The sequence below is a fragment of the Enhydra lutris genome, unplaced genomic scaffold, assembly GCF_002288905.1.
Source record: "Enhydra lutris kenyoni isolate GAN:26980312 unplaced genomic scaffold, ASM228890v2 scaffoldscaffold14, whole genome shotgun sequence".
NCBI classification, from domain to species: Eukaryota; Metazoa; Chordata; class Mammalia; order Carnivora; family Mustelidae; genus Enhydra; species Enhydra lutris.
This window is the reverse complement of record NW_019154098.1, coordinates 40,455,146-40,480,737: the sequence shown is the minus strand read 5'-3', so window position 1 is coordinate 40,480,737 and position 25,592 is coordinate 40,455,146. Positions and strand designations below refer to the sequence as shown.

The 25,592-nt window shown below is 38.5% G+C and overlaps 1 protein-coding gene across 1 annotated transcript in view; it reads left to right on the top strand.

Annotated features, from left to right (window-relative positions):
* The window catches only part of LOC111146606 (carboxypeptidase Q), a 496,537-nt gene that overhangs the window by 122,592 nt on the left and 348,353 nt on the right, over positions 1-25,592 (top strand). The window contains exon 3 of the mRNA XM_022502233.1: positions 22,016-22,223. Within this exon, the coding sequence (XP_022357941.1) occupies positions 22,016-22,223 (208 nt within the window). The remainder of the gene's footprint in view (positions 1-22,015; positions 22,224-25,592) is intronic.

Here is a 25,592-nt window from a genome sequence, read left to right as displayed (position 1 = left end):
TAGAGTCCTGCTTCTCCCTCTCCCTCTGCTTGTGCTCTCTCTTACTCTGTCAAATAAATAAGTAAATCTTTATTTTAAAAAAAGTCTACATTTCAAAATAAAATTGTAATTGCTTCTCATTTTTAGAGTCTGCTCAAATAATTTACCACAGAAACTTTCCAGCTTTAAACTAGTACAGTGTTCTGGATCTTTGGGGGGATCTTCTGATGTCTTTGGAATTTGTAAGACTAAAGAATTTCACTGTATCTAAGATCCATTTTCCACAAGTCCTGAAATCTGAACTATAGCATGTTATCAGTGTGGTATTCTTTATAGCATTTCACAGTTTTTTCATTTTAAAAAATAATATTTTACCTTGATTATAGGGAGAAGGGAACTATATCTTATTTTTTAGGAACAGAATAAGCCCTAGGCTCTTGATTCACTCTAATTGGCTAGATTGGTCATTATTTTTAATTTTTACTAACCTTACTGATATTGCTTAAAACAAAATGGGATAAAACCTAATTAGTTGTATAAATTTTGAGGTACATTAAGAGCTCATCAAAATAATATTGTTGATAATATGACTCCAGACACAGGATTAAAAGAAAATACATGAAATTGACAAGAAAATGTTAGAGATACTGAAATATTTTACTGATATGTTATATATATATACATATATATATATATACATAAATATTTAAATTTATGAGATGGAATTATAATAGAAAGCAAAAAGTCTATATTATAGTCGTTATTAATAACTGTTTCTACTTCAAGATAAGTTAAACCTATGTTCTAAACTTGGTAAGCAATTTAAAATCATTTGCTGCCTTGTTGATTTAACCTTTCAAATATGTCAAGGGCCACTAACTTCTTGCAGCATTTATAGATATTTATCCAAATGTGTTTTTGGTTAGGATGTGAAAATATTTGGGGAATAAATCCAATACTTGTGCTTATTTACTTTACGTAAATCACATTTTCCCATGAGTGACGGTGTAAGTGGGAGTAAGTGGAAAGAAAGAGGAACTTGAATATAAACCAAATGTTTGTTTATGGGCTTTATTTAGAAATCCACATTAGTGACTCTGATAGTTAGGATATTAACCCAATAACTCCTTTTCTTTGTTGATTTTTATTTTCATTTACCATTATATATTCTTATGAGGCAATTCTCTTTGGAGTACCCAAAGAGAGATATTACATTTTTACAAATGGTTCTTTCCAATATTGTGCTATAACAGTATTTGCATTTAGGAACACTGCTTTATTTCAGTATAGCTTTTTTTTTAACACAGGTATTTTCTGTTTACGCTCTATCCCCACCCTTCCAAAAAAAAAAAAAAAGCATCATAACCTCTCAGTTTTATATTCTTTCAAGATAGTTTGGCATCCTTACTGAATTATATGCCATAGCAAAAATGTTTCCCACCCATTCATCTTTAATTACATTTAAATTTACATTAAAATGTAAAAGGATTAAAAGCACTTTAAAAAATGGTGTGTCTATTCACTAAACAGCATGTATTAATTTATAACTGTTTATTAAAATAAATGTGGTTAGTCTGTGTCTCTTGCCTCATGCATAATAAAGAACTTCTCTTTTTGAAAGTAATTGCTGTAAAATATTGCTTGAGGGATTAAAATGCTAGTGTGATTGGGAGGTAGTATCTTTGCTTTTGGGCAGACTGTTTTGAACATCTCAGGTTCAAACAAGAAACTGGGTAAGGGTAGTTGAGATCAGGGAATGACAGAGTGGTTAGAAGGGGTCCTTAGATAATGAAGTCCTTGAGAACAGAAATGAGGTCTTCTCTATCTTTTCTAAAATCCTAAGGGCCTGGTGCAGTACCATTCACGTGGGAGGAAAGGACAGCGTTGCTACCGGAACAGCCAAGAGACAAATCCGAGCTTGATCTTACAAAATGCTGAGTCCCTCTCAAGATTTTCTTCTCAAGCTGGGCTGGTATCTGCTACTTACTATATAGAAAAGAAACAACATACTCATCTTAAAGAAAGCTAGAATGTTTGTCATTAAGCCTGACAGTGATTTGGGCCTTCATTCAAATAGAGTGAAAGGTTTCTACCTGTGGGGTTAGGTTAGAAGGCTGTGGTTATAACACAAATTGTGATTTTGTTTTGTTCTTCTCCTGTTCCTAAACCGCCACTGTTTCCCCCTTTCCCACAGTGACAATAGGGAAAAGTCCAAAAACTTCAGTGTAGGTGGCAGGTGGGGGCCTTCTGGAATTTGGCTCTAAGCTAAACATAACTTTTACCGTCATCCAATTTGAATGTCTGTGTGGCTCAGCCATTCTTCTATTTGGTCAAGAGATATTCTAGGCATTTCTGATGGGAAAGGGGAGAAAAAACTAAGACTGAAAGTGGTTGGGGCCTGGGGACTGCTGACAGAGATTAACATCCAGATGGCTAAGTTCAGGGGACACGGAGAGCGGTGGTGCTGCCCATACTAATACTCTTTCCAGGTGCCTTTCCAAGGTAAGGGAACAGTGCTTGTCTACATACTCTGTTCAGACAATGTGTTGTTTCTTGATTCCAGTCTGTCATTTTACTTATATATCAGGACATATTCTGGGAGCTGATGTTTTAGACTCTGGAAGAAGGAATCAATCCCAGAAGACAAGTAACAATTAGGCGAGAAATTCAGGACACCGAACTGTCAGTCTGGTGTTTGGGGCTGGACTTGAGTACTTTAAGAAATTACCATGAAAAACAGGGCGGCGGGGGTAGGGGGGATATGTGGTCAGACTGGCTTCAGCAGGTGAGAGATGAGGTGGGGGTAGTTAAGAAGATGGCAGCCCATCTTGGTACCTAGGACTTTCATCACCCCTGCCTTCAGACAGCAGATAAATGCATCATACCATTCCAGTAACTCTCTGGCATTCGGCAAGGGCCCTGGATAGGGCAGAGCCTGAATGCGAGTGACTTTTAATTTGACAGTTGGATGGGGCAGGTTCTGTCAGGGATGGACCTCCACCTGCTCTGGATCCCATTGGCATTATAACAGGCCTTATTCTGACATTTGGGTAGCCATATATTGCATGTGATGGTTTCATCACTTCCAATTAATTTATGTTACTTCAACCTAAGAAACACCTTACATTTATTTTTTTATTTTCTTTAGGTCTTACCCAAGGTATCAAGCACTTCTTGAATGAATAATACATTTTTGGTATTCTGTCTACCACCTAAATTATGGATGAGGCCAAACAATAAACCTGGTTTCATTTAAGTTAAAGTTTTTAATGGACATAAAATAGATCTATTGGTTTCCTTAAGTTCTATTCCTACTACCCACCCCCGCCCACCCAGCAGTAGAATACAAAACTACAGGGACTCTATATGGCTTATACTGTGAATTATGAGTGCTGTGAAGGCCCATAAGTGCCTTATTAATTCTGATTATTTTGGAAACAATGCATTTTTCACTAGAAAGACTAGATGCTGGAAAGCCAAAGACTTTTGGTGCAAAACTGTGAAGGGACTTCTGGATGGATGTATGCTCCAAGGGAGCTTTCATTTTAAGTTAAGAAATTCAGGCTACTTGGAAGGAAGCAGTCAGTTCGCTTTGTAAAATTAGTTATCAGAGCAATGTAAGGGTTAATGAACAAAATATATTAATCTAATCCAGATATGTGCATTTATATAGATCTTGCCCTCAACATATAAATTATTTCAATAAATAATTTTTAAGTCTTTATCATTCTTTCATTTATTGAATAGACTTATTAAACACCTGCTTTAGGCCAGCTGGGTGCACATACCATTGGGATAAAAATGGGTAATGCATAGTTACTGTTTTCGGGGGCTTACAGCCCTCATAGGCATCATATGATTCACTGCAGGGAATACAAAGATGAGTCTTGAAGCAACTGTTGCATGGATTTTAAAAAAGTATATTCATACAATAGAATATTATTTGGCATTTAAAAAGAATGAAATATTGATGTGTGTTAAAATATGGATGCACCTCAAAAACATTAGGGTAAGAGGAAAGAGCCAATCAAAAAGGACTGCATTTTGTGATTCCATTACATAAGATGTCCAGAATAGGCAAATCCATAGAAATAGAAAGTAGATTACTAGATTAGTGGTGATGGTGGGACATGTGGATGGGGTATGTTTGTCTGTTAAAGCTATTATGATGTCTGTCTTAGAGGTGATGGAATGTTCTAAAATTTATTGTGATGATGGTTACATACCTTTGTGAATATGCTAAAAACTACCGAATGGTACATTTTAAGTGGGTGAATTGTATGGTAAGTGAATTTAATCTCAATAAAGCTAGTAACAACTAAGGAGTGGGAGAGGGAGAGAGAATGAGTGAGTGATGGAAAGAGTAGATAGAACTTTCATATAATTTGCCCATGAGGGGAAGTAGAGAAATGGGAAGATGGTAAAGGAATATGTTTTATTTTTATATTGATTATCTAATTTACACAGTAGTTTCAAGTACATGTTCTCACTTCATCCTCACAACATTGCTGTGAATTTATTATATAGATAAAGAGACTGAAGCTTGGGGAGCTTAAATGACTTGCCAAAGAATGTACAGCTTCATAAGAAGCAGAATGGGTAATTAATTAAACTCACTTTTGTAGGAAAGCAGAACACAAGTTGAAGGATTGACTCAGAAAAGAGGCACAATGCCTACTGAGATGGGAGAGTAGGAACAAAGACAAGATGAAGATATGGATACTGAGAATTCTCTGATTCCAGAAACTCTTCTTGTCCAAATAACATTTTTAGCACAGTTTACTTTTATGCTTTCTGGGCTAATGTACTGATATATTAATGTATTTTTTTGCTAATACATTTGTAGGCTAGTTAAGTATTTACATACTAAATTCCTGGAGGACAGGGAAATGTCTGTATCTTTCAGATCCTTTCCAGTACATGTGGGGCCTTGATTACCCATTTATTTGCCTGTGTTGAGTAACTATATTCTGAAGAAGGTCAGAGCTCATTGGCTACCACCAGTAGAAGTATGGTGGTCATGGATTCAGACATGTGTTCTTCTTAGTCTTAGTTTTGTAAGAGGCTATCAGTTGTGTCGTCAATATGGATTGCCCTGCTTTGAACTGACAACATTGACTACACATTCACTCCAAGTTTTTAAGAGAATCTATCCTTTAACTCTTTGTTTTTTAATTCTCATCAGATCACCCCCCCACATTGTACCCCTCTTTCTGTCTATACATCAAATCATTCAGCAAAATCTATTGATTCTGTTTCTAAAATATATTGCAAATTCATTCCCTTCTTTTTTTCTTCTACGAATTAGGCCAGGCCACCATCATCTCTGTCCAGGTCTATCTTTTCAACTGGTCTCCCTCTTCAAGTCTCTCCCTTCTCTACTCTGTGAATGCAAGACCTGTGTTCTTTATATGAATATTCTCTCATATGCCTCTCGCCAGGTCCTCCTGCCTAGAAAAATTATCACCACAAAGAGCTATCTTTTAATATACATGTAAAAATCTCATTCAAAGGGGTTTGAGGGACAAATGTTTGCCACACGCATTCTTCCACTGACCACAGAACAAAGTCTAACTTTACCATAATCCACAAAGCCCTGAATGATATGGTTCTTCCTTTTTCCCAGACTTTATCTCATGTTTTGTTTTGCCCTTTCTCACTATACTGCAGACAGATGATCTTCTTTCAGTTCCTCTGGAAAGTTTTCCTGCCTTAGGGCTTCTGGAAGGAGTACTCTTGTTGTCAGTCTTAGTGGATAGCCCCTTAACATAATCCTTCAGTTCTCAGTTTAAATATCCCCAAATCCAAAGGAGGTTCTGTCCCCCTCATTACTTAGCTAGGAATGATAGAAATCTCAAAATAACAGCAATAGCATAAGCAAGATAGATGTTTCTTTCTCTGTCATATACAATTCTAGGTAATTGTGCTTCATGGATTAGGAATCCAGACTCCGGTCCTGACATTCCTTTTCAGCTCTAACTCATGATAAAATGACCTCTTCCATCTGCATTTGAGTGATCAGGAAGGAGTCATGGGGAAGATAAAGACATGCCTCCCCTAATAAGTAATGTGATCATACCTAGCTAACAGAGAAGTTGAAAAATGAGGTCTCTTTTTTTGTGGTTTGTTTTTAGGTAGTCTTGTTCCATCAGTATTAAATGGTTCTATTACTGAAAGAGAGAAAGAGGTTATGGGGGAAAGGAACAATGTCCCTATATGTTATACTTGTGGTAGAAAAGGACTGTCGTCTATTGGTATATCATATGGCATTTTCTTTATAATGACCCACAAAAAAACTTTTTGTTAGTAAGTTTGTGCTTTTCTGGAGCAACTGGTTTGTATTTCTGTTTTGTGCCTTATAATGTTTCACTCTTTGCTTTGTTTGCCAGGCATTTTACAGCTAAATTTATACTCCTCTCTAGCGACTGCACAAACCTTATGACATGTATTTTCTTCTATAATATTAACCATGGTATTATTTTACTACACCTGCATTCTCTTCACTCATTTGTTTTTATTTTTCAATATATTTTTATAGGTCTCCTCAAATTCTTTTGGTAATAAAGTTTGAAACAAATAAATAAAAAGCAGTTCTGAATAGATAAATACCCTGTATTTAATGAGGATTATGAAGGTATATCATAGAGTTGTTGAGAGAATCAAGAGTTAATGGAAATAAAACATTTGGAACAGTGTCTGGTATGCTATAAGAACTACATAAATGTCTACTCAGTATTCTTATTATAATTAAATCCTTTCTGAAGTGACCACCAAGTAAGCCTGCTTGAAGAGACAGTCTTAAGAACACACTCGAAGTAGGTTAAATGAAGAAGGAAAGGATAAAGTTATAGTTTAAGGGCCACTCATCAACAATTATTCTGTGTCTACAGATTATAATCTGTGTAACAGCTAGTAAATGCATTGTGCTGTGTAAGATAATATGCTAAAAAGTTGGTCTCTGAGACATAAACACAAATATATGGATGACTAACTGGATTAAATTACTAGAAGGACTATTGCTCTCTCTCTCCCTTTCTCCAAGATAGGGATAGAAAGTTTCCATCAGATAGATCTGGGTTTGAATCTCAGAACTGTGACTAACCAAACTCTGTAGTAGGTTAAATCTCAGTTCTCACCTCAGTAAATAGGAACAACAATACCTACTGCATAGGAGCGTAAGGATTACATGAATTAATGCATGTAAATAGCTTTGCATGTTGCCTGCTCAGAACATGCACATAACAGTTATTCCCATTATCATCAGTTTCATGCAAATCTTTTGAACTGAAGAATTATTACCTTTCACTTCTTGGATTTATACTGAGTATAGACAAACCTGATTTTTTTTCCTTAAATATTTGAAAACCCTGCCATACAATCTGATAAGTCTACAAATGTTTAATTTTTTTACTTTTCCATCATGAAGTTGTATGAAATAGTGGCTTCTCAGATATGGTTCAAGGCTAATCAGTGGTCCACATGGGTTCTTGGAAACCATGCAAGCTGTGGGATCCTATTGCCTTAATATTTCTATTAACATAGCATTTCTGCTCAAGTTTCTGGTATGGATTAATAAACTATTAATGGTGTTAAATGGATGCTTGTTTTTTATTAGTTGGTAGCTCTTCAGAAACTCATCAAAAATTTCCCATTCATTTTGTTCAAATGGTTGGGGATGAATGGCCTGAGAGGCTCTTTACTCTGCCAAAGTGGATCATGAAAAATATGGTCATTCAACACAGCAAACATATATTGAATTCAGAATATGGGAAATGCATTGTACTACATACTGTGACACTATCAAGAGATATCCTCTGTGGTGGCCATCTGTTGTTTGCTACCGAGCATCCATTTTCCCTCTGTTTGGAACTAGGTGGCTTTCACCCACTCCTCCAGCCATATGGTTTAGGTGGGATTGACCCCTTACCCAAGTCTAGAGGTGGGCCTTGCTTGGCTTAAGGTTGCTGGCACATCCCATCTCCAAGACCATAGTTTTGGATTCAGAGTGGGCATAACACATGGTTTTAAACAGACTTGTTTCCTGGGGCTTCTGGTAAAATGAAGCTTGCTTTTTTTTTTTTCCCCATGGGAACTTCTGGAAGAGACACTCCCTCTTTCCGTGGGCAGTATAATAAGGATATGAGGTCTGGGAGAACCTAGAGCTGTGAAGGGGCAAAGCACCACACAGATTCTTAAGATGAAAGGGAGCAATACCAGTAGCCAGGAACTATCTGAGGCCAGCCCTTCTGCTGGTCATGTGAGCCAACACATTTTTTTTTTTTTTTTTAAGTATGCTCTACACCTATCATAGAGCCCAACACAGGGCTTGAACTCATGACCCTGAGGTCAAGATCTGAGCTAAGGTCAAGAGTTAGACGCTTAAGCAACTGAGTCACCCAGGTGCCCCACCAATACATTTCCTTAAGCCAAGGAGATTTGTTTAAGCCAACTGGGGTTTTCTGTCACTTCCAAGTATGAGAATCCACATGTTCTTTGGTCTCAGAAGTTAAAAAAAGATTCATGATAGCTGCAACCCAGGTGTTAACAATTGTTCTATAATATTGATTCATATGTGTAAGAAAACTTGATACAGGGACTAAAATTATTATGGAAACAAAGTTAACCAATGGCAAATATTTATTGAAATGCCTTGAGAGAAGGGATTATATCTGTTGGGTGTTCTAGGACCATTCTTGGCACATAATTAAACTCTCAATATATGTTGATTGAATGTGTGAGGTTAATACTATGCTAGATTCTGTGTTTCCCACATAAAGGAGACCCTCCCTTTGCCATTCAGGCATTCCTGATTACAGGTTTTATTGGCCATAGACTTTCTTTTGAATATATTTTTATATATTTTTAATTAATAAAATTTATTTATCTATTTATTTTTATTTTTATTTTTTAGAGATCCTAGAATTAAAATTTGTTTTTTAGGGGAGCTTGGGTTCACAGCAAAACTGAAGGGAAAATATAGAGAATTCTTAGATACTCACTCCCCCTGCACATGGATAATTTCTTCCATTATCAACATCCTATTCATAGTGGCACATTTGTTATAATTAATGAACCTACATTGACACATTATCACTCAAACCCATAATTTACATTGGGGTTCACTCTTGGTGTTGTACATTCTGTGGGTTTTGGCAAATGTTTAATGATATGTATCTACCATTATAGCATTGTAGAGAATAGTTTCATTGCCCTAAAAATCTACTGTGCTCTGCCCATTCATTCTCTCTCTCCCTAGCTCCTAGCAGCCACTAATCTTTTTACTGTTTCCATCGTTTTGCCTTTCCCAGAGTGTCATATCGCTGGAATCAGAGTCTTTTTAGATTGGTTTCTTTCACTGAGTAATATGCATTTTAGTTTCCTCCATGTCTTTTCATGGCTTGATAGCTAATTTCTTTTAAACATTGAATAATATTCCACCATCTTTAAGTACCTTTAGTTATGCACTTACCTGGTAAAGGAAATCTTGGTTGATTCCAAGTTTTGGCAGGTATGCATAGAGCTGCTATAAATATCTGTGTGCAGTTTTTGGTCACAAGTTTTCAAATTCTGTGGGTAAATAACCAATGGGTGCAATTACTAGATTGTATGGTGAGAGTATATTTAGTTTTGTAAGAAAGTTCCAAACTGCCTTCCAAAGTGGCTATACCGTTTTGCGTCCCCACCAGCAATGAATGAGAATTCCTTATGCTCCTTATACTTGCCAACATTTGGTGTTGTCCGTGTTTCGGATTTTTGCCATTCTAATAGGTGTGTAATGGTATCTCATTGTTTTAATTTGCAATTCCCTAATGATGTATGATGTTGAACAAATTAAATGTGGTTAATGCTCTTGTACTTAAATCTCCCCTGCTTAAACTGCATGGTGATGGCTTTGAATTGTAATTGTAGTGCGGTTGACATTGATAGCTGGATTTGTGTCCTTCCAGCCAGTGGACTTTAATAAATAGCATTCAGGAAATTTCTGTGTAAGTCCTATAGTTCTGATATTTCCATCATGTCTCTAGAATCTTCTCATGGCAAATTGCTGTGTCAAACTGAATTATGAAAGTGAGTCAGGTTTCTTCTTTTTAGGGCAAAAATTCTGTTTTGTTGCAGTATTTTTTTTTTTCAAGTTTTACTTCTCTAAGAACAGCATAGTGAGTTAACATTTCAAAACATAGCTAAATTAAAAAGCCCATTTTGGAATGCCAAGCTGTCATAGAGTTATTTTATCTCTCTGATATAACACTATAATAACATTATTTTGTACTTGATGCAAACATAAGCACACCAGTTTCTATCATTTTTGCCCTTGGTTTTTGGAGATGGAATTTAGAGGGAAAACACATTTAGATAGGAAATATTGAAATCTATTGAAAGTGTATAGAATTATTTAATAGTACAACAGGGCTGCTTGTTTCTTTTAGAATTGACATCAGGTGGGTAAGCTAACCGGAGCTGCCAAGACTGTATTTTAATGATCTCTAGGGTTTATCTCTTATTTAAAATTTGTTGTCGTTTAATCTGCATGTGTTAAGTCACTGACACTTGCTAAATTCTTTTTCAGATTTGTTGGTTGTCTACTGTTTGGTGTTGATCATTTGATCACTTTGATGTATGGTAGGAAGAAGAAAGTAGTTATCTAATTTTCACTGAACAGTCTTCCCTAAGGTATTAGATATATTCATTTTATATTTTATCTGTCATCAGCTACAGATTGTGAAATGCTCTGAAAGAAACTTTAAATTCAGGGCTCCTAATTTTGTCAGCTCTCACTCAGTATTGCAGTGGTAACAAACAACCCCCAAATTTCTGTGGCCTGGACCTCCTAAGATTTCTTTCTTTCTTTTTTTTTTTTTTTAAAGATTTTATTTATTTATTTGACAGATCACAAGTGGGCAAAGAGGCAAGCAGAGAGAGAGGGAGGAAGCAAGCTCCCTGCCAAGCAGAGAGCCCGATGTGGGGCTTGATCCCAGAACCCTGGAATCATGACCCAAGCCGAAGGCAGAGGCTTTAACCCACTGAGCCACCCAGGCGCCCCTCTTTTTTTTTTTTTTAAGATATATTTATTTATTTTAGAGGAGGGAGGAAGGGCAGAAGGAGAGGGAGAGAAAATCTCAAATAGACTCCACACCAACCATGGAGCCCGATGTGGGGCTTGATCCCAGGACCATGAGATCATAACCTGAGCTGAAATCAAGAGTCAGACACTTAACTGACTGAGCTACCTAGGCGCCCCTCCTAAGATTTATTTCTTGTGCACTTTGCATATAAATATATAAAGTTGATATCACCTTTGCTTCTTCCTCAAGTATCTTTTTCATTCCAGGATCCAGGCTGAAGGAGTCCCCATCTGGGACATGTCATTCTTGTGGCTGGAAGAAAAGATCTCTTAAAGGACAATCTAAGCTTGCAGTGGCTCTTTTAAGTTCCTGCTCAGCTGGGGCCATATACCTTTCCTATTTACATTCCATTGGCCAGAGCAAATCTCACGGCCAAGCGTAGCGTTGGTGTGTTCTAAGAGAGACACTGCATTTTACAAGGCAATTGATTGGCGTGTGTCATTCTCTTACAGAAAAGGGGGAGGGGAGATAATACAATATAGCATTAGTATAATTTTAGATAAGGCCAGTGGTATCTTTTTCTGTCATGCCCTGTTCCTCTGATGCTTCTCTGAAAAGTCCTTTCCCTGTTCCTCTCACACATTCCTCCATCACCCCTGTGGTTTTTTGTTTGTTTTGTCTTTTTTTTGCCAAGTAGACCCAGGAAACATCCCCAGCTTCTCTGCCAAGTCTTTTGTGGCATCTTTATGAGATGGTGCCTGCATGATTTCTTTAGTTAAAACTGACAAGAAATTGTATAGCCTCTGGAGCTGTCTGTTGTGATAAAGAATAGTTCTGCTCTGAGCTGGGTAGGCTCCATATTTGCTGATTATATCCATTATTTTTGTTTTACTCCTGGTGATTACTTTGAAGTTTTAAATAAATCAGATAATTACTGCTTATATCTATTTGATATATGTTGAGAACCCTTACAAATCTTACTCTTTTTTTTAATTTAATTTTTTAAATTTTTTTATAAACATATAATGTATTATTAGCCCCAGGGGTACAGGTCTGTGAATCGCCAGGTTTACATACTTCACAGCACTCACCATAGCACATACCCTCCCCAATGTCCATAACCCAACCACCTTCTCTCTACCACCACCGCCCCCCCAGCCACCCTTGGTTTGTTTTGTGACATTAAAAGTCTCTTAGGGACAAACATTACTCTTATTGTCTTATGTTTCTTTATAGCACACATAGCAATTCCTACCTCTGTCATCTCATCTGATACTCACAAAAATCCTGACAGTGCCACTGTTACTGTGATTCCCATTTTACAGGCCGGGAAAAGTTAAGCAACTTATTCACGAGCAAAGACTAGTGAGCTCTATAGTTGTACTCAAGGCAGGTTATATATCAATGGATGCTCTCTGTTACTGATAAAAAAAATACCCTGTTTTAAGCATACCTGGAAGAATGGACGATGTAGTACAGCAAATATTTTGTAAAAAAGTTTTAGATGAAGATCGTTGTTTCACAGATAGGATTCATCTTAAAATTAAGCAACAAGGTCTTTGTTTTGAGTGATCTTATAACTAAATTTCAGTTTACATGCAACTTTCCTCAGGAAAGCAATTGTTATATAGATTAGGCAATATGGTTATGGAGTGCAACACTCAGTGAAGCAGATTTCCCCATTGCAGTAAATGGCATCCCCTCCATACTGCCACTTAGAGTGGTCTGTCCAGTCTTCTTTCTCTCCGCCTCATTGCTCTCTCCAACCACTACTGCTCTCAACCGGAATGTGGCGGTTGCCGCCTAAATAGCCCTCCATACCTTTTCTTGCCTCCTCCATCCCAGCAGACTAAGACTAGTGGTATATCCAAAATGTAACTCTGAATTTGCCTGACTTCTCTGTCCCCACCCAGATTCCTTACTACAGCTACGCGGCTCCCTTGTGATGTTACCCTGCCACTGCCTGCTTCTTCTCATGGCGTTCTCTTCCTCACTCTGCGTCTTTAATCTCCTTCTCTCTTTTTCTCCCTGGCTTCCTACTCCAGTCTATTAGTACTCCCTTCTCAGATCCCACCTCCTCAGCAGAGCCAGCCATGACCCCTAGACTACGATAACTAGTGCTGTTTCAGTCGACCACAGCCATAAACTCACCTCCATACCCCCACCATCACGAAGACCTGTAGATTTTCCATTTTAGATATCGCTGGAAGCAGACTGATGTACATGGACCTTCCGGCTGCTCATTTTCACAGATGTCTAAGAAGATCATGTTTTTTGTGGAAGTCCCCACTCATTCACACCGATCTACAAGGAAATACTCAGGGGTTGAGGAGAAAGCAACCAAGTTCAAACAGGCCTCAAAGCAACCATATTTAAGACAACCAGAGCAACTGTGTTTCAAACATAATACGCCTCATGTTTTAGACTACAACTGGCTCCCTGTGATAACTGCTAAAATTAATCAAAGTGCCCCTAAGTGTGACTGCCTTTCGTGCAGTGGCCTGACCAGTGGAAGCAGTTTGGAATCCTAAGTGATCGGATCGCTAAGGATTGGTCTGTGCTCCACACTTGTTGTCGTTGTGTGTTGTGGCGTTGGGTCCCCAGACTTCTTGAGTGTGCTACAAGACAGGTTGAATTAAACACAGAGGTCCTGTGGGGCACCTCTCCATAATACAACAAAATGCATAAGTTCTGTGTTTTTGAGGTCAGGTGTCAGCATGGCAGGGCGGCTTGCGGTACGCTGCTCCATCAGCCAGACAGCTGCCTCTCGAGAGATGCTGGTAATGCACTGTGCCCACGGATTTTGATGAAGTCAGGTCTGGGCTTGCTCTCCAGGTAACAGCCTGGGCTTAATTTGAGCCAGATCTCAGGAGACAGTTTGGAGAGGGTGGGTCACACACCTGTGGCTGTCCTTTGGGGGTGCCCTTCGCCTCTTGCTCTTCTTTCACTCAACTAATAGCTGAGTTTAATATTTTTTCCCTGAAAATTGTTTCAAGGAGGCTGTTTTCCTTGCCTTATTGGAACTCATAGAATGAGAATAGGGGTCCAAAAATATCTTGGTTGAGAATTAGAAGATTTTAGAATGTCTCCTTGTCTGTTTGGGGGCCTGGCAGTAGGCCTCCTCTTCACTGTAAATGAATAGATGTTTCGTCTGTTTTTGTCTTCCCTTCTTTGTTCTTTTCCTAGGAATGGCCTTCTCTTCATTTTCAGGCTATTGAAGTCTTCTAAGGCTCATTTAAAGTTTCATCTTATAGGAAACTTCCTAGATTTCCCCCAGTCAGAATTATTTCGTGAAATTTTACTTTGTACGTTCATTTAGACTTGTGACATCCTGTGTTCTTTTTAAAGTTTTTGTTTACCTACTTTTCTCCACCAGATATTCCAGTTTTTTAAAAGATTTTATTTAAATTCAATTTAATTAACATATACTGTATTATTAGTTTCGGGGGTACAGTTTAGTGATTCATCAGTTTCATGTAACACCTGGTGTTCATTACACTACGTGCCTTCCTCAATGCCCATCACCCAGTTACCCCCGTCCCCCCACCTACCTCCCCTCCAGCAGCCGTCAGTTTCTTCCTTATAGATCAGGATCTCTTATGGTTTGTCTCCCTCTCTGTTTTTATCTTATTTTATTTTCCTTCCCCTTCCATATGTTCATGTTTTTTTTTTCTTAAATTCTACATAGAAATTATATGGCACTTGTCTTTCTCTGACTTATTTTGTTTACCAGAATATACTCTAGTTCCATCTGCATCGTTGCAAATAGCAGGAGTTAATTCTTTTTGATGGCTGGGTAATATTCCATTGTGCATGGAAATGTATGTATGTATGTATATATATAAAACTATGTGTATATGTGGTATACATACCACATCTTCTTTATCCATTCATCCATCCATGGACATCTGGGCTCTTTCCATAGTTTGGCTATTGTGGACATTGCTGCTATAAACATTGGAGTGCATGTACCCCTTCAAATCACTACTTTGATATCTTTTGGATAAATACCTAGTAGTGCAATTGCTAGATTGTAGGGTAGTTCTATTTTTGAGGTTTTGAGGAGCCTCCATACAATTTTCCAGAGTGGATGCACCAGTTTGCATTCCTACCAACAGTGTAAGAGGGTTCCCCTTTTTCCACATGCTTGCCAACACCTGCTATTTCCTGAGTTGTTAATTTTAGCCATTCTGACCCGTGTCAGGTGGTACCTCATTGTCATTTTGATTTGCATTTCTCTGATGATTTTTTCATATGTCTGTTAGCCATTTATGTTTTCTTTGGAGAAATGTCTGTTCATGCCTTTTGCCCATTTCTTGACTGGATTTTTTGGTTTGGGGGCATTGAGTTCTTTAAGTTCTTCATAGATTTTGGATACTAGCCCTTTATTTGATAAGATATTTGCAGATATCTTCTCCCATTCCATAGGTTGCCTTTTAGTTTTGTTGGTTGTTTCCCTTGGTGTGCAGAAGCTTTTTATCTTGATGAAGACCCAATAGTTCATTTTTGCTTTTTTCCCCCTGTCTCTGGAGATGAGTCTAGTAGGAAGTTGCTGTGGCTGAGGTAAAAAATGTTGCTACTTATGTTTTCCTCTAGGATTTTTTTTTTTAAAGATTTTATTTATTTTATTTGACAGATAGAGATCACAAGTAGGCAGAGAGGCAGGCGAGAGAGAGGGAGGAGGAAGCAGGCTCCCTGCAGAGCAGAGAGCCTGATGCGGGGCTCAATCCCAGGACCCTGGGATCATGACCTGAGCCGAAGGTAGAGGCTTTTAACCCACTGAGCCACCCAGGTGCCCCTAGGATTTTTTTTTTTAAAGATTTTATTTATTTATTTGACAGACAGAGATCACAAGCAGGCAGAGAAACAGGCAGAGAGAGAGGAGGAAGCAGGCTCCCTGCCGAGCAGAGAGCCCGATGCGGGGCTCGATCTCAGGACCCTGGGATCATGACCTGAGCCGAAGGCAAAGGCTTTAACCCACTGAGCCACCCAGGCGCCCAATCCTCTAGGATTTTTTATGGATGCCTGTGTCTTTCATCCATTTTGGATTTATTTTTGTGTATGGTGTAAGAAAGTGCTCTAGTTTCATTCTTCTGCATGTGACTGTCCAATTTTCCCAACACCATTTGTTGAAGAGACTGTCTTTTTTCCATTGGGTACTCTTTCCTGCTTTGTCAAAGATGAGTTGACTGTAGAGTTTAGGGGCCATTTCTGGGTTCCCTATTCTGTTCCATTGATCTATGTATCTGTTTTTGTGCCAGTACCATACTGTCTTGATGATTACAGCTTTGTAATACAGCTTGAAGTCTGGATTTGTGATGCCTCCAGCTTTGGTTTTCTTTTTCAACATTCCTTTGACTCTTTGGGGTCTTTTCTGGTTCCATACAAATTTTAGGATTGTTTGTTCCAGCTCTGTGAAAAATGCTGGTGTTAGTTTGATAGGGATTGCATTGAGTGTGTAGACTGCTTTGGGACACATAGGCAATTTTATAATATTTGTTTTTGAACAAATCAAGATGAACATGGAATGTTTTTCCATTTCTTTGTGTCTTCCTCAATTTCTTTCATAGTGTTCTATAGTTTTCTGAGTGCAAATCTTCTGCCTCTTTGGTTAGGTTTATTTCTAGGTATCTTATGGTTTTTGGTGCCCAGATTTTCCAATTTTTGAGAATAGGACTGAAACTTAGTCAAATTCATGCTGCCCCCAGTGTCCAGTATGAAGCTCCACCCAGTAGGAGGGCTATAATTTGCTGAATGAATTTGAATTTTTAAGGGTTGTTCTTTCATAAGAAGGACATTGAAGAATTATAATATTCTCCATAAACAAATGGACACTCAAAAAGGACTGCTCTGATGTTCTTTTATCTGTCTTTCCATGAATTTGCAATTTCCTTACCACTTCAGGGCAAAACACTGAAGTTTCCAAGAATAACTATTTTTCCTCCTCCATAACGGAGTTCAGGAAAAACCAGCCGTTCCACTGGACCTGGTTATCTTGTGCAGTGTACTCAGTATGAGATTATGTGATAAGACTAAGAAGCTAGGCTTCCTTTTGGGTGGGGCTGGAGTATTTCCTGTTTGGAGGCTAAATCTTCTGAAATCAGAATTAATTTTCTAAAACATACCACATTGAATTGAGCCCCAGAGACATATTTTTTTCTGTTGTAGTCTTTTCCTTTCCTTTTAATAATAGGAGACATAAAAACTCTCACTTCGCTATCTTCCTATTCTTAACTTTTCTTGGGGGGAATCCAGTTAGAAAATACGAAGTGTGGAGGCTCTTTATCAAATTCTTCATAGAAAAAATGATCTGAGCCAACACCACAGCAGCCAGCATCTGTTGTCTCTGCAAGGAGACCACAGCGGTAATTATGCACGGGCTAAGTTGCTTAAAAAATAAATTGATCAATTTAAAAAAATTAGGTGTGGAGAATAAAAAGGCACCTGAGGACTTTTTACAGTTTTTGTGGTACAATCAGCTGTATCCAAGAGAGCTGCTTTATAATGTGAATATTCTTTGCTTCAGCCCCACATTTTCTTCATTACTCTAAAAGAGTCTGATGACTCTTTTCCCAGGTGAAGTCTCCCTCCCAACTCCCCTGTTAATAGTTTGGGACCTAATGTGACAGTAGTACTTGGATACTGGGTAGACTAAGAAAATAAAATAACTTAAGAAGACTTTTTATATACCTATTTATTCTTCCTCTTTATTCTCCTTAAAATGAAAATACTGAGACTTTCTATTTTACATTTGTGAAAGAAGATAGCAGTGCAATTAGTAGGAGGACCATGATCCTTGGATTCAAATCTCAGCTTCAACACCTAGTAGTTGTATAAATGGACTTCTCTGCATATCAGTATCCTCCTAATAACTACTTTGCAATTTCTCTGGCCATTCGTATAAACAATAGATATTCAAGTATAGCTATTATTGCTATTATCATCCATTCCCCTGACGTACAGAAATATACAACTTCCTTGAAAAGTATACATTTTTGGAGAGTGATCAGGGATGGGTATTATTATACTTTAATTTTTTCTTTTTTGGTTTCTTTTGCTTCATTCCGTATATGCATGTGTGCATGTATTTATGATTATGTGTGTGTGTGTGTGTGTGTGTGTGTGTGAATTTCACATAATGTGTGTCAGGCACCATTTCAAGCATTTTGATAATATTAATGAGTAACACAGATAGAAGATTCTACCTGCTTATGGAGCTTACATGATTGTATAGGTATAGCTGGAAGCTGATAAATTCTGTGGAAAAGTGAAGCAAGGGAAGAGGGAGAGGGATTTGGGAGTGGGTTGCACTTATAGATAGGGAGGTCAGGGTAGGCCTTAGTGTAAATATGACACTGGATTTGTGTTCTTAGGGGTACTATCTTTGAGAATGGAGAATGGGGAGAAGGAAGATGAGAGCACAGAAAAGAAGAGGAACCTGTTGATTTGTAGGAGAACTTGAGTATTTCCTTTGTGTAACATGTGTCCAACACAAACTACTATAGATGAGCGAAGCCTTCCAGGTGGCCTCATTTTATCTTATTCAGTTTGAGCAAAAATCTTCTTTAAATGCTTTTTCTACATACCCTGAAAGATGGATACTGAACACAGTCCACTTGGTCTGTGACTGCTGCCAGAGGGCATCACCATGACTCTCGTGTCTGTTGCTGAACTGTCATGAAGCAAGGTCCTCAGGGCCAACAGAGTTGTTTTTGGCTCTTTGCCTACGTAATGGCTGAGTCTGTAGTGGTTGTGAGTTCTGCATCGTAGCTACTACACACATATGGCTATTCAAATTAAAATAAGTGACATTAAAAATTCAGTTTCTTAGTCACATTAATCACATTTTAAGTGCTCGAGAGCCATACGTGACTAATGGCTACTGCATTAACACAGAGAGAGAACATTTCCAGCACTGCAGAGAGTTCTGTCAGCATTTGTTATTTTACATGTTCCTATCTCTGACATTGTCTTTTCTGGTACTATCAGCTTCCAACTGTATCTCTTCCTTTTGATTTGTTGTTTCTCATGGTTTATAGGTTTAAATACTAGATTTTGAATTTTGTGTGAAGTAAGGGTGGAGAGTCTCTCAGAGAGAGCAGAGGAGTTTTCTTATATTCAAATCCTTGAGTTTTCATACTTAGAATTTATATTCCTATTCTGACTGCCCCAAGGCCTTTTTCGCTTGGTTATTGTTATGCAGCTGTGCTCTGGGTGGTAAGAGAATCAGACTGCTGAGTTATTATGAGAGAAGTGCTATCAAACTTTAAAGGTAAAATTGTACTTTTATGGAAATGCTTTAGACCCAATCAGTGGTACCCTACTTGGAGCAATGCTATTCAAGGAGTGTTTATTGACTGACTGCCTATGCATACGCCAAGCACTGTGTTAGGCCCAGGGGATGCTAACAAAAATGAACGTGGCTCCAGTCCCTGAGATCACAGTTTACGTGGTGGAGAGAGTCATAAATAGGCCGAGTTGCAATTGCCCAGTGCCCAGGTAGGCCCAGGATGCTCTGAAAGCCCAGAGGAGGATGGTTCATAAGCCAGGCTTCCCTGTGGGTGGTAAGGAGGGAAATGAGACAGGAGATCAGAGGCCAGGGGACGCCTCCTAAAGAAGAGATTCTTAAATAGCATCCTGAAGGATAAATGGGTGTTAGTCACATGATGGAATTGGGAGAACGAGATCAACAAGACGTGATGTACGGTAGTGTGAACAAAGATGCTGAGGAGTGAACTGGCATGGTGAGAACGGGAACTTTAAAGTGTATTTTTGATGGAATTTGTAAGAAAAGGGAGATTGTCTTTGTAGAGAGAGGCAGGCTTTGAATGGTGTGTTGAAGTGATGGTTTTCAGCAGAGCTGGAGAGGGGCAGGGCAGGGGTAGTGACCTAGGCTGATCTGACTTTAGTTCAGATTAGTTCAGGCAGCTCTGTGGAGGTGAAGTTTGGGGGAACTGGGCTGGAGGCTGCTACACCAGTGGTGTTGGGTGGGTGGAAGAGAGAGAGCCATAGCAGGCTCTCAGGCCAGAGGTAATGACGGCCTGGTGTGAGAGAGTGGAACAGAGGACCTGGGTTCAGTCAATGTTTAAGGCCTGAAATTATGAGTATTTGAGGATTAATTAGATGTGGGGACTGAGGGAAAGAGGAGTCAGAGATAACTCTAAGCTTTCAGGACACCAGTTAATTGAACTTTTCTTCTATGTTTACAGCCTAGGTTTTGACCTACAGCTTCTACTAGTGATTTGCTTTGGTAACGGTGGTATCTAGGATGGGTTTTGGCTGTCCAGGACACCATCACACTGTCATTTGTTAAAAGAACTTAAAGCACAGACCATAGTGAAGTACCACCCTCCTATGACTTTAATTCTGCAGCAACCTATGAAAGTTTATAGAAATTTGGCTTCATTTCTAGTGGCTCCTATCCAGATGCCCAAATTACCCCATTGCTGGGACAGCCCTTGGATGGACCATTGAATCTGTTACTCATTATGAACAACTGAAAACCATCAACAAAATTCTTGTATTATGCCAACAGTAACACTAGTCAAGTATTAAGGTAGGTTTTGGAAAGTTATGAATCTCAAAATCTGTCTAGCTGAACTCTTTTTTGTATGTTTATACATATTTATTTATTATGTGGAAAAGCTAGTGGCTTCCTTTTTATAATTGTGCATTACTTTTTTTTTTAGATTATAAATTAAATTCTGAGTTCTGACTATTGGTGGAGACATGCTTATGAGATCTGCAGTCATTCACTTTAAAGTAAAAGTACAAATTGAGTCCAGATAGGGGATTCAGAAGTAGGAGTGGAGCCAGCCCAAAGGGTCCATTACAATGGGGCCTATATCGAAAGCAAGAATTCTCACATACCTGCAGTGTATTTTAAAAGGATTTTCCAAGTAACAGTTAATATTTTAATGCCATCTGCTAACCTTCCAGGAAAACCTAGTTCTCTCTTTTGCAAGATTAAGGAACCATGCCAAATACATGTTGATACTTCTGTTTTTACCGATGTATTTCATGACTGCATGACTAAAGCCACAAAAGAGTAGGCAGCAGGTACTTTTCATAGTTTTATTTAGTCACTGCACTTGGCCTTTGACACTGACTATCTTCTCCTTGTCACTCAAACTGCTCCATCAAGTTACATCTTTACTAGTCTGGCAGTTTTAAATGACTTCTTGGAGGCTCTGAAATGCTGCTCCCTAATCGGGAAGATCTGGGCGAGTCTTGTAGGAGGAAAGATGGCGCATCTCTTCCAAGTGAGACAACAGCATTATGGGACAATTACATAACATCTTCAGAAGTTTTATCTGGAGAATAACGTTGTGTTTGGTGATGAACAAGTACTGTAAGTTGAGAAGCATAAGTTTTCATAATCTTTAAGAATATGGGATAAAGGAGGAAAGCAAGCAAGTTGACTTTTTGTAGTTCCTGGTAGAGGTTACATTAACTATTTGTCAAAAGCTGGATTTTTGAAGATTCTTGGCTCCTAAGAACATTTGTCATGTACTGCCATTTTTTGTATGCTGTCCGTGAAGACTGTTTAACAACATATCAAAATAACTTTATAAAAAGATAAGTATGTGTTTCATTAATCCCAGTGGGAGCTTTGTAAAGTGCATTTTCTTTATAAGTAATTAGTGTCATTCTGTGAAACTCATGACTTCTTAGGGTGGGAAAGAAGGGGTAAAAAACTATCTTCTCAAGCAATTTGTGATTTAGTACCAGCTGGTCAAGTGAGTTGAAAAACCTTCTGAGTCATATGTCCTATTATTTTGAATGCCTTTTCTCTCCCTTGGGAAACTGACTAACCTCTGCAGTCTCTCTCCCATGGCAAATCACTCTAAAACTTTGATCTCCTCAAAGCAGTTTGTCAGATGTAGCAGACAAAGCATGTGTGACTTTTCTGTGCCAATTCAACCTGGCCAGTCGGAAACCATAAATTAAGGCTGTATGACTTTTATTTCTAGGCATTACGGCAGAAGTTCTGGTGGTGACCTCTTTCGAGGAACTGCAGAGAAGGGCCCCAGAAGCAAGAGGCAAGATTGTTGTTTATAATCAACCTTACGTCAACTACTCGAAGACAGTGCAGTACCGGGTCCAGGGGGCAGTGGAAGCTGCTAAAGTGGGAGCTTTGGCGTCCCTGATTCGCTCAGTGGCTTCCTTCTCCATCTACAGGTTGGTCATGGTGTTCAGTTGAAATTCTTTAAAAAACCAGGATTGTCCATGAAAGAGGAGCCCTTATGAAATAAAAACAAACCATTCAAATGAAAATACTGATTGTTTATGGAACTTTTCCCCATTCCATATTCGGTCATTTGTTTGTAACATCTTCTTTAGCCTTTTTAGGATTCCAAGCATTATTTGTACATTCTTTTAGAGAGCTTTCCACATCCTTGATGACCCCATAACATTCCTTATGTAACCAATATGTTATGTATTTTCATTGGAGGGAGAACTGAATTCACGTCTGTGTTTCATCAAAGACTCCTCATGACTTCAGAGGAAGCCAGGCCTTTTCCCATTGTTGCTAGAGAAGTGAAATAAAAATAAAGTGGGTAACATGATGGGAGTTGTCTGTGGTCTAGTGGAAAGAGAGGAGGAAGCAGAGGATCTTGGATATAGACCTGGTTCTGCTCCTAAACAATCATGTGGCCTTGGGAATGTTCTTAAACTCCTTGGGTCTCGCCATTCTGATTCTGTGAATCAGCGATGATGAAGAATTTAAATTTACAATGTCTCTTTGGGAATAAATGAGAGGAACTTATGAAAGATACTTGGTTTTCTGCAAAGGTCTATATAATGTTTTGTGGTATTCAACAGCAACATAAGTTTTTTCTTTTTCTTTGTAGTTGTGGTTGAGGTAACTGCAAAGTGCTTTATTGACTCTCAGTCTTAGGATAAAATTTAGCATTGCAGTAGGTAAAAGTTCTAGGACTTGACCTATAGACATTTGGCCTAGTTTAATAGCTACATATGGTAGTGTCACACATTAAGGGTGAAGTACTTGATGGGTATAAACATGGATAAAAGAAGTACCCCCTTCTGGTCATAGTCTGTTCTCCCAAAGATAGAAAAAGAAAACAAGGCATGCAGAAACAATTGCAAATGGAGTTTATTTGGGTTTCAAGATCAGATTAGTATCTATTATAAAGGAGAGTATATTTATTCTACACAATTTTTGTTTGGAGCTGGAGACACAGCTGCTTGACCTTAATTAGCACTCTGAACCCTTGAAAATAATATAACTGAGGAGACATCAGCAAATAGGAAACCAAGTCGGAAGGGAGTTGTCCAAAAGCACAAAGAAAAAAGGAAAGGGACATTTTTCTTTTATGGGGATAAGATATCTTCCAGGGAGGAAGGTGGGACATGTTAAAACCATTTTAAAAAGTTTTATAAGAGAGGAACTAGTTCCACTGATGTCATAGTGCTAAAATAACGTTCTATGTAGAGACTAAAGGTTTGGGGACTAATGAAATAATCATTGGACCATATTCTTTTGAATGGTTAATCTTCCCGGGAGGGAAGTCCTAAACTGACTAGTTTCCTTCCCAGAATACCTCAATCGCCGCTTAGAGTAACATACTCCTCAGCAAGCTGTGGCCATTCACTATGATTTCACTGGTCATGAGATCTAAATTATGGAGTTAGTCTGTTGCTTTGTGAAATTGGGTAATTGCCAAAAATATTTATTTAAGGACTACTACTCATAAGACTAATAAACTCCCAGATGACTTAGTGTACTGCCAGGGTTAATTGACATTTTTTTTTCTGTTATAATGAAGATGTCTGGGAACCAAGGCTATAATCTAAGAGCCCCAGAAAAATTTTGCCCAGCATAGGATGTAGACATCTATTGTTAGCCTCTAACATTTGGGGTCAACAACTTATAGTTGTATATTAAAAAGACATCTTTCTTTTTCTTCATATTTCCAGATCTAGACTGATTATAGATTTTCCTTGATTTTATAGCTAACCATATTTCACTGGACTCTTGACTCTTATAACTTCGTATTTTTGACATTTATAAATACATAATAACATTGCCCTTTACACAGTACTTTAGAATCTTTCACATATGTCATCTTCCTTGTTCTGATGACTTAGTGAACAAGCAAAAGGGGCCTTATTATTCCCATTTTACAGATAGAGAAATTAAAGTTCAGACAATTCAGCATAATACCATGTTTAAATCCTACATCCTGAAAAATAAAACCAAAATGAAACGAACTCTGCCTCTTTGTCCACTTCTAGCTAATTGTTCCACAGAGCTAATTTTCCTTAAAGAGTATTTTATGTTCCTGTCTCCATTTCTTCATCCGTCATTCACTCTACAGACCATTTTTATTTTATTTTTATTTATTTATTTTTAAATATTTTATTTATCCATTTGACAGATCACAAGTAGGCAGAGAGGCAGGCAGAGAGAGAGAAGGTAGGAAGCAGGCTCCCTGCTGAGCAGAAAGCCCGATGCGGGGCTCAATCCCAGGACCCTGGGATCATGACCTGAGCTGAAGGCAGAGGCTTGAACCCACTGAGCCACCCAGGCGCCCCGACAGACCATTTAAAAAAAATTTTTTTTAATTTAATTTAATTTTTTTTTCAGTGTTCCAAAATTCATTGTTTATGCACCACACCTAATGCTCCATGGAATACTCTACAGACCATTTTAATCTGGCTTTGCCAGTATTGAAATGGAACCTGTTAAGGTCACAAATAGCAGCCCAACTTGTCAAATATAATGGACCTTTTCCAGGCCATCATCTTACTTGCCCTCTCTGAAGCATTTGTCACTGCTAACTGCTTCCTAAATACCTCTTCTCTTTGGCTTCTGTCACTTCTTTCTTATATTCTCTTTCTTGCTCTCACCCCTTCCCATTCTCCCACTTTCCCTCTTTGTTTTCCGTTCATCTGGCTTCTCACCTGAACATTCTACTCAAGCAGTCCTTCATGCTTGTGACTTCAGCCACCATCTCCACTGTGACACCTTCCAAACCCACCTCTCTTTCCCATACTGCTGCCTGAGCCCTAGGCCCTTATATCCCAGTACCTCCTGATACATCTTTCAGATGTTCCACAGCTATCTACACTGCACTTTTCTTCAAAACAGAACTCATCTTTTTACCTCTTTATCCTGCATTTCCTACCTCAGGGAAGAGAGTATCATCTATTCTGCCTCCTAAGTTAGAAGGTTCTTGAGTACTTTTTCCCTCTTCCCGTATCCATTGTTTCTGGTAATTACTGTGTCTCCTGGGCTCTGCTCTTAGTCGTTTCAACAAACACGTATTTAGTAGCTCCAGTTCCCAACGTTACTGCACACTCTAGTAGTCAGGAGTCACTCACACTTTCCTGATGTACCACGTTTCCTCAAGGCTTCATGACTTTGAATATGCTTTCCCCTTGCAGCCTTCTCTCCTCTTCCTCACTGTCTCATGCCGCCCTTCAGGATTCGTCTTAAGTGTTTCTTCTTCTGAGGAGCCCTCTCTGATACCTAACTCCGGCTCAGGCGAGCACGTCTTTCTTCTCACACCATACCGTGCATAC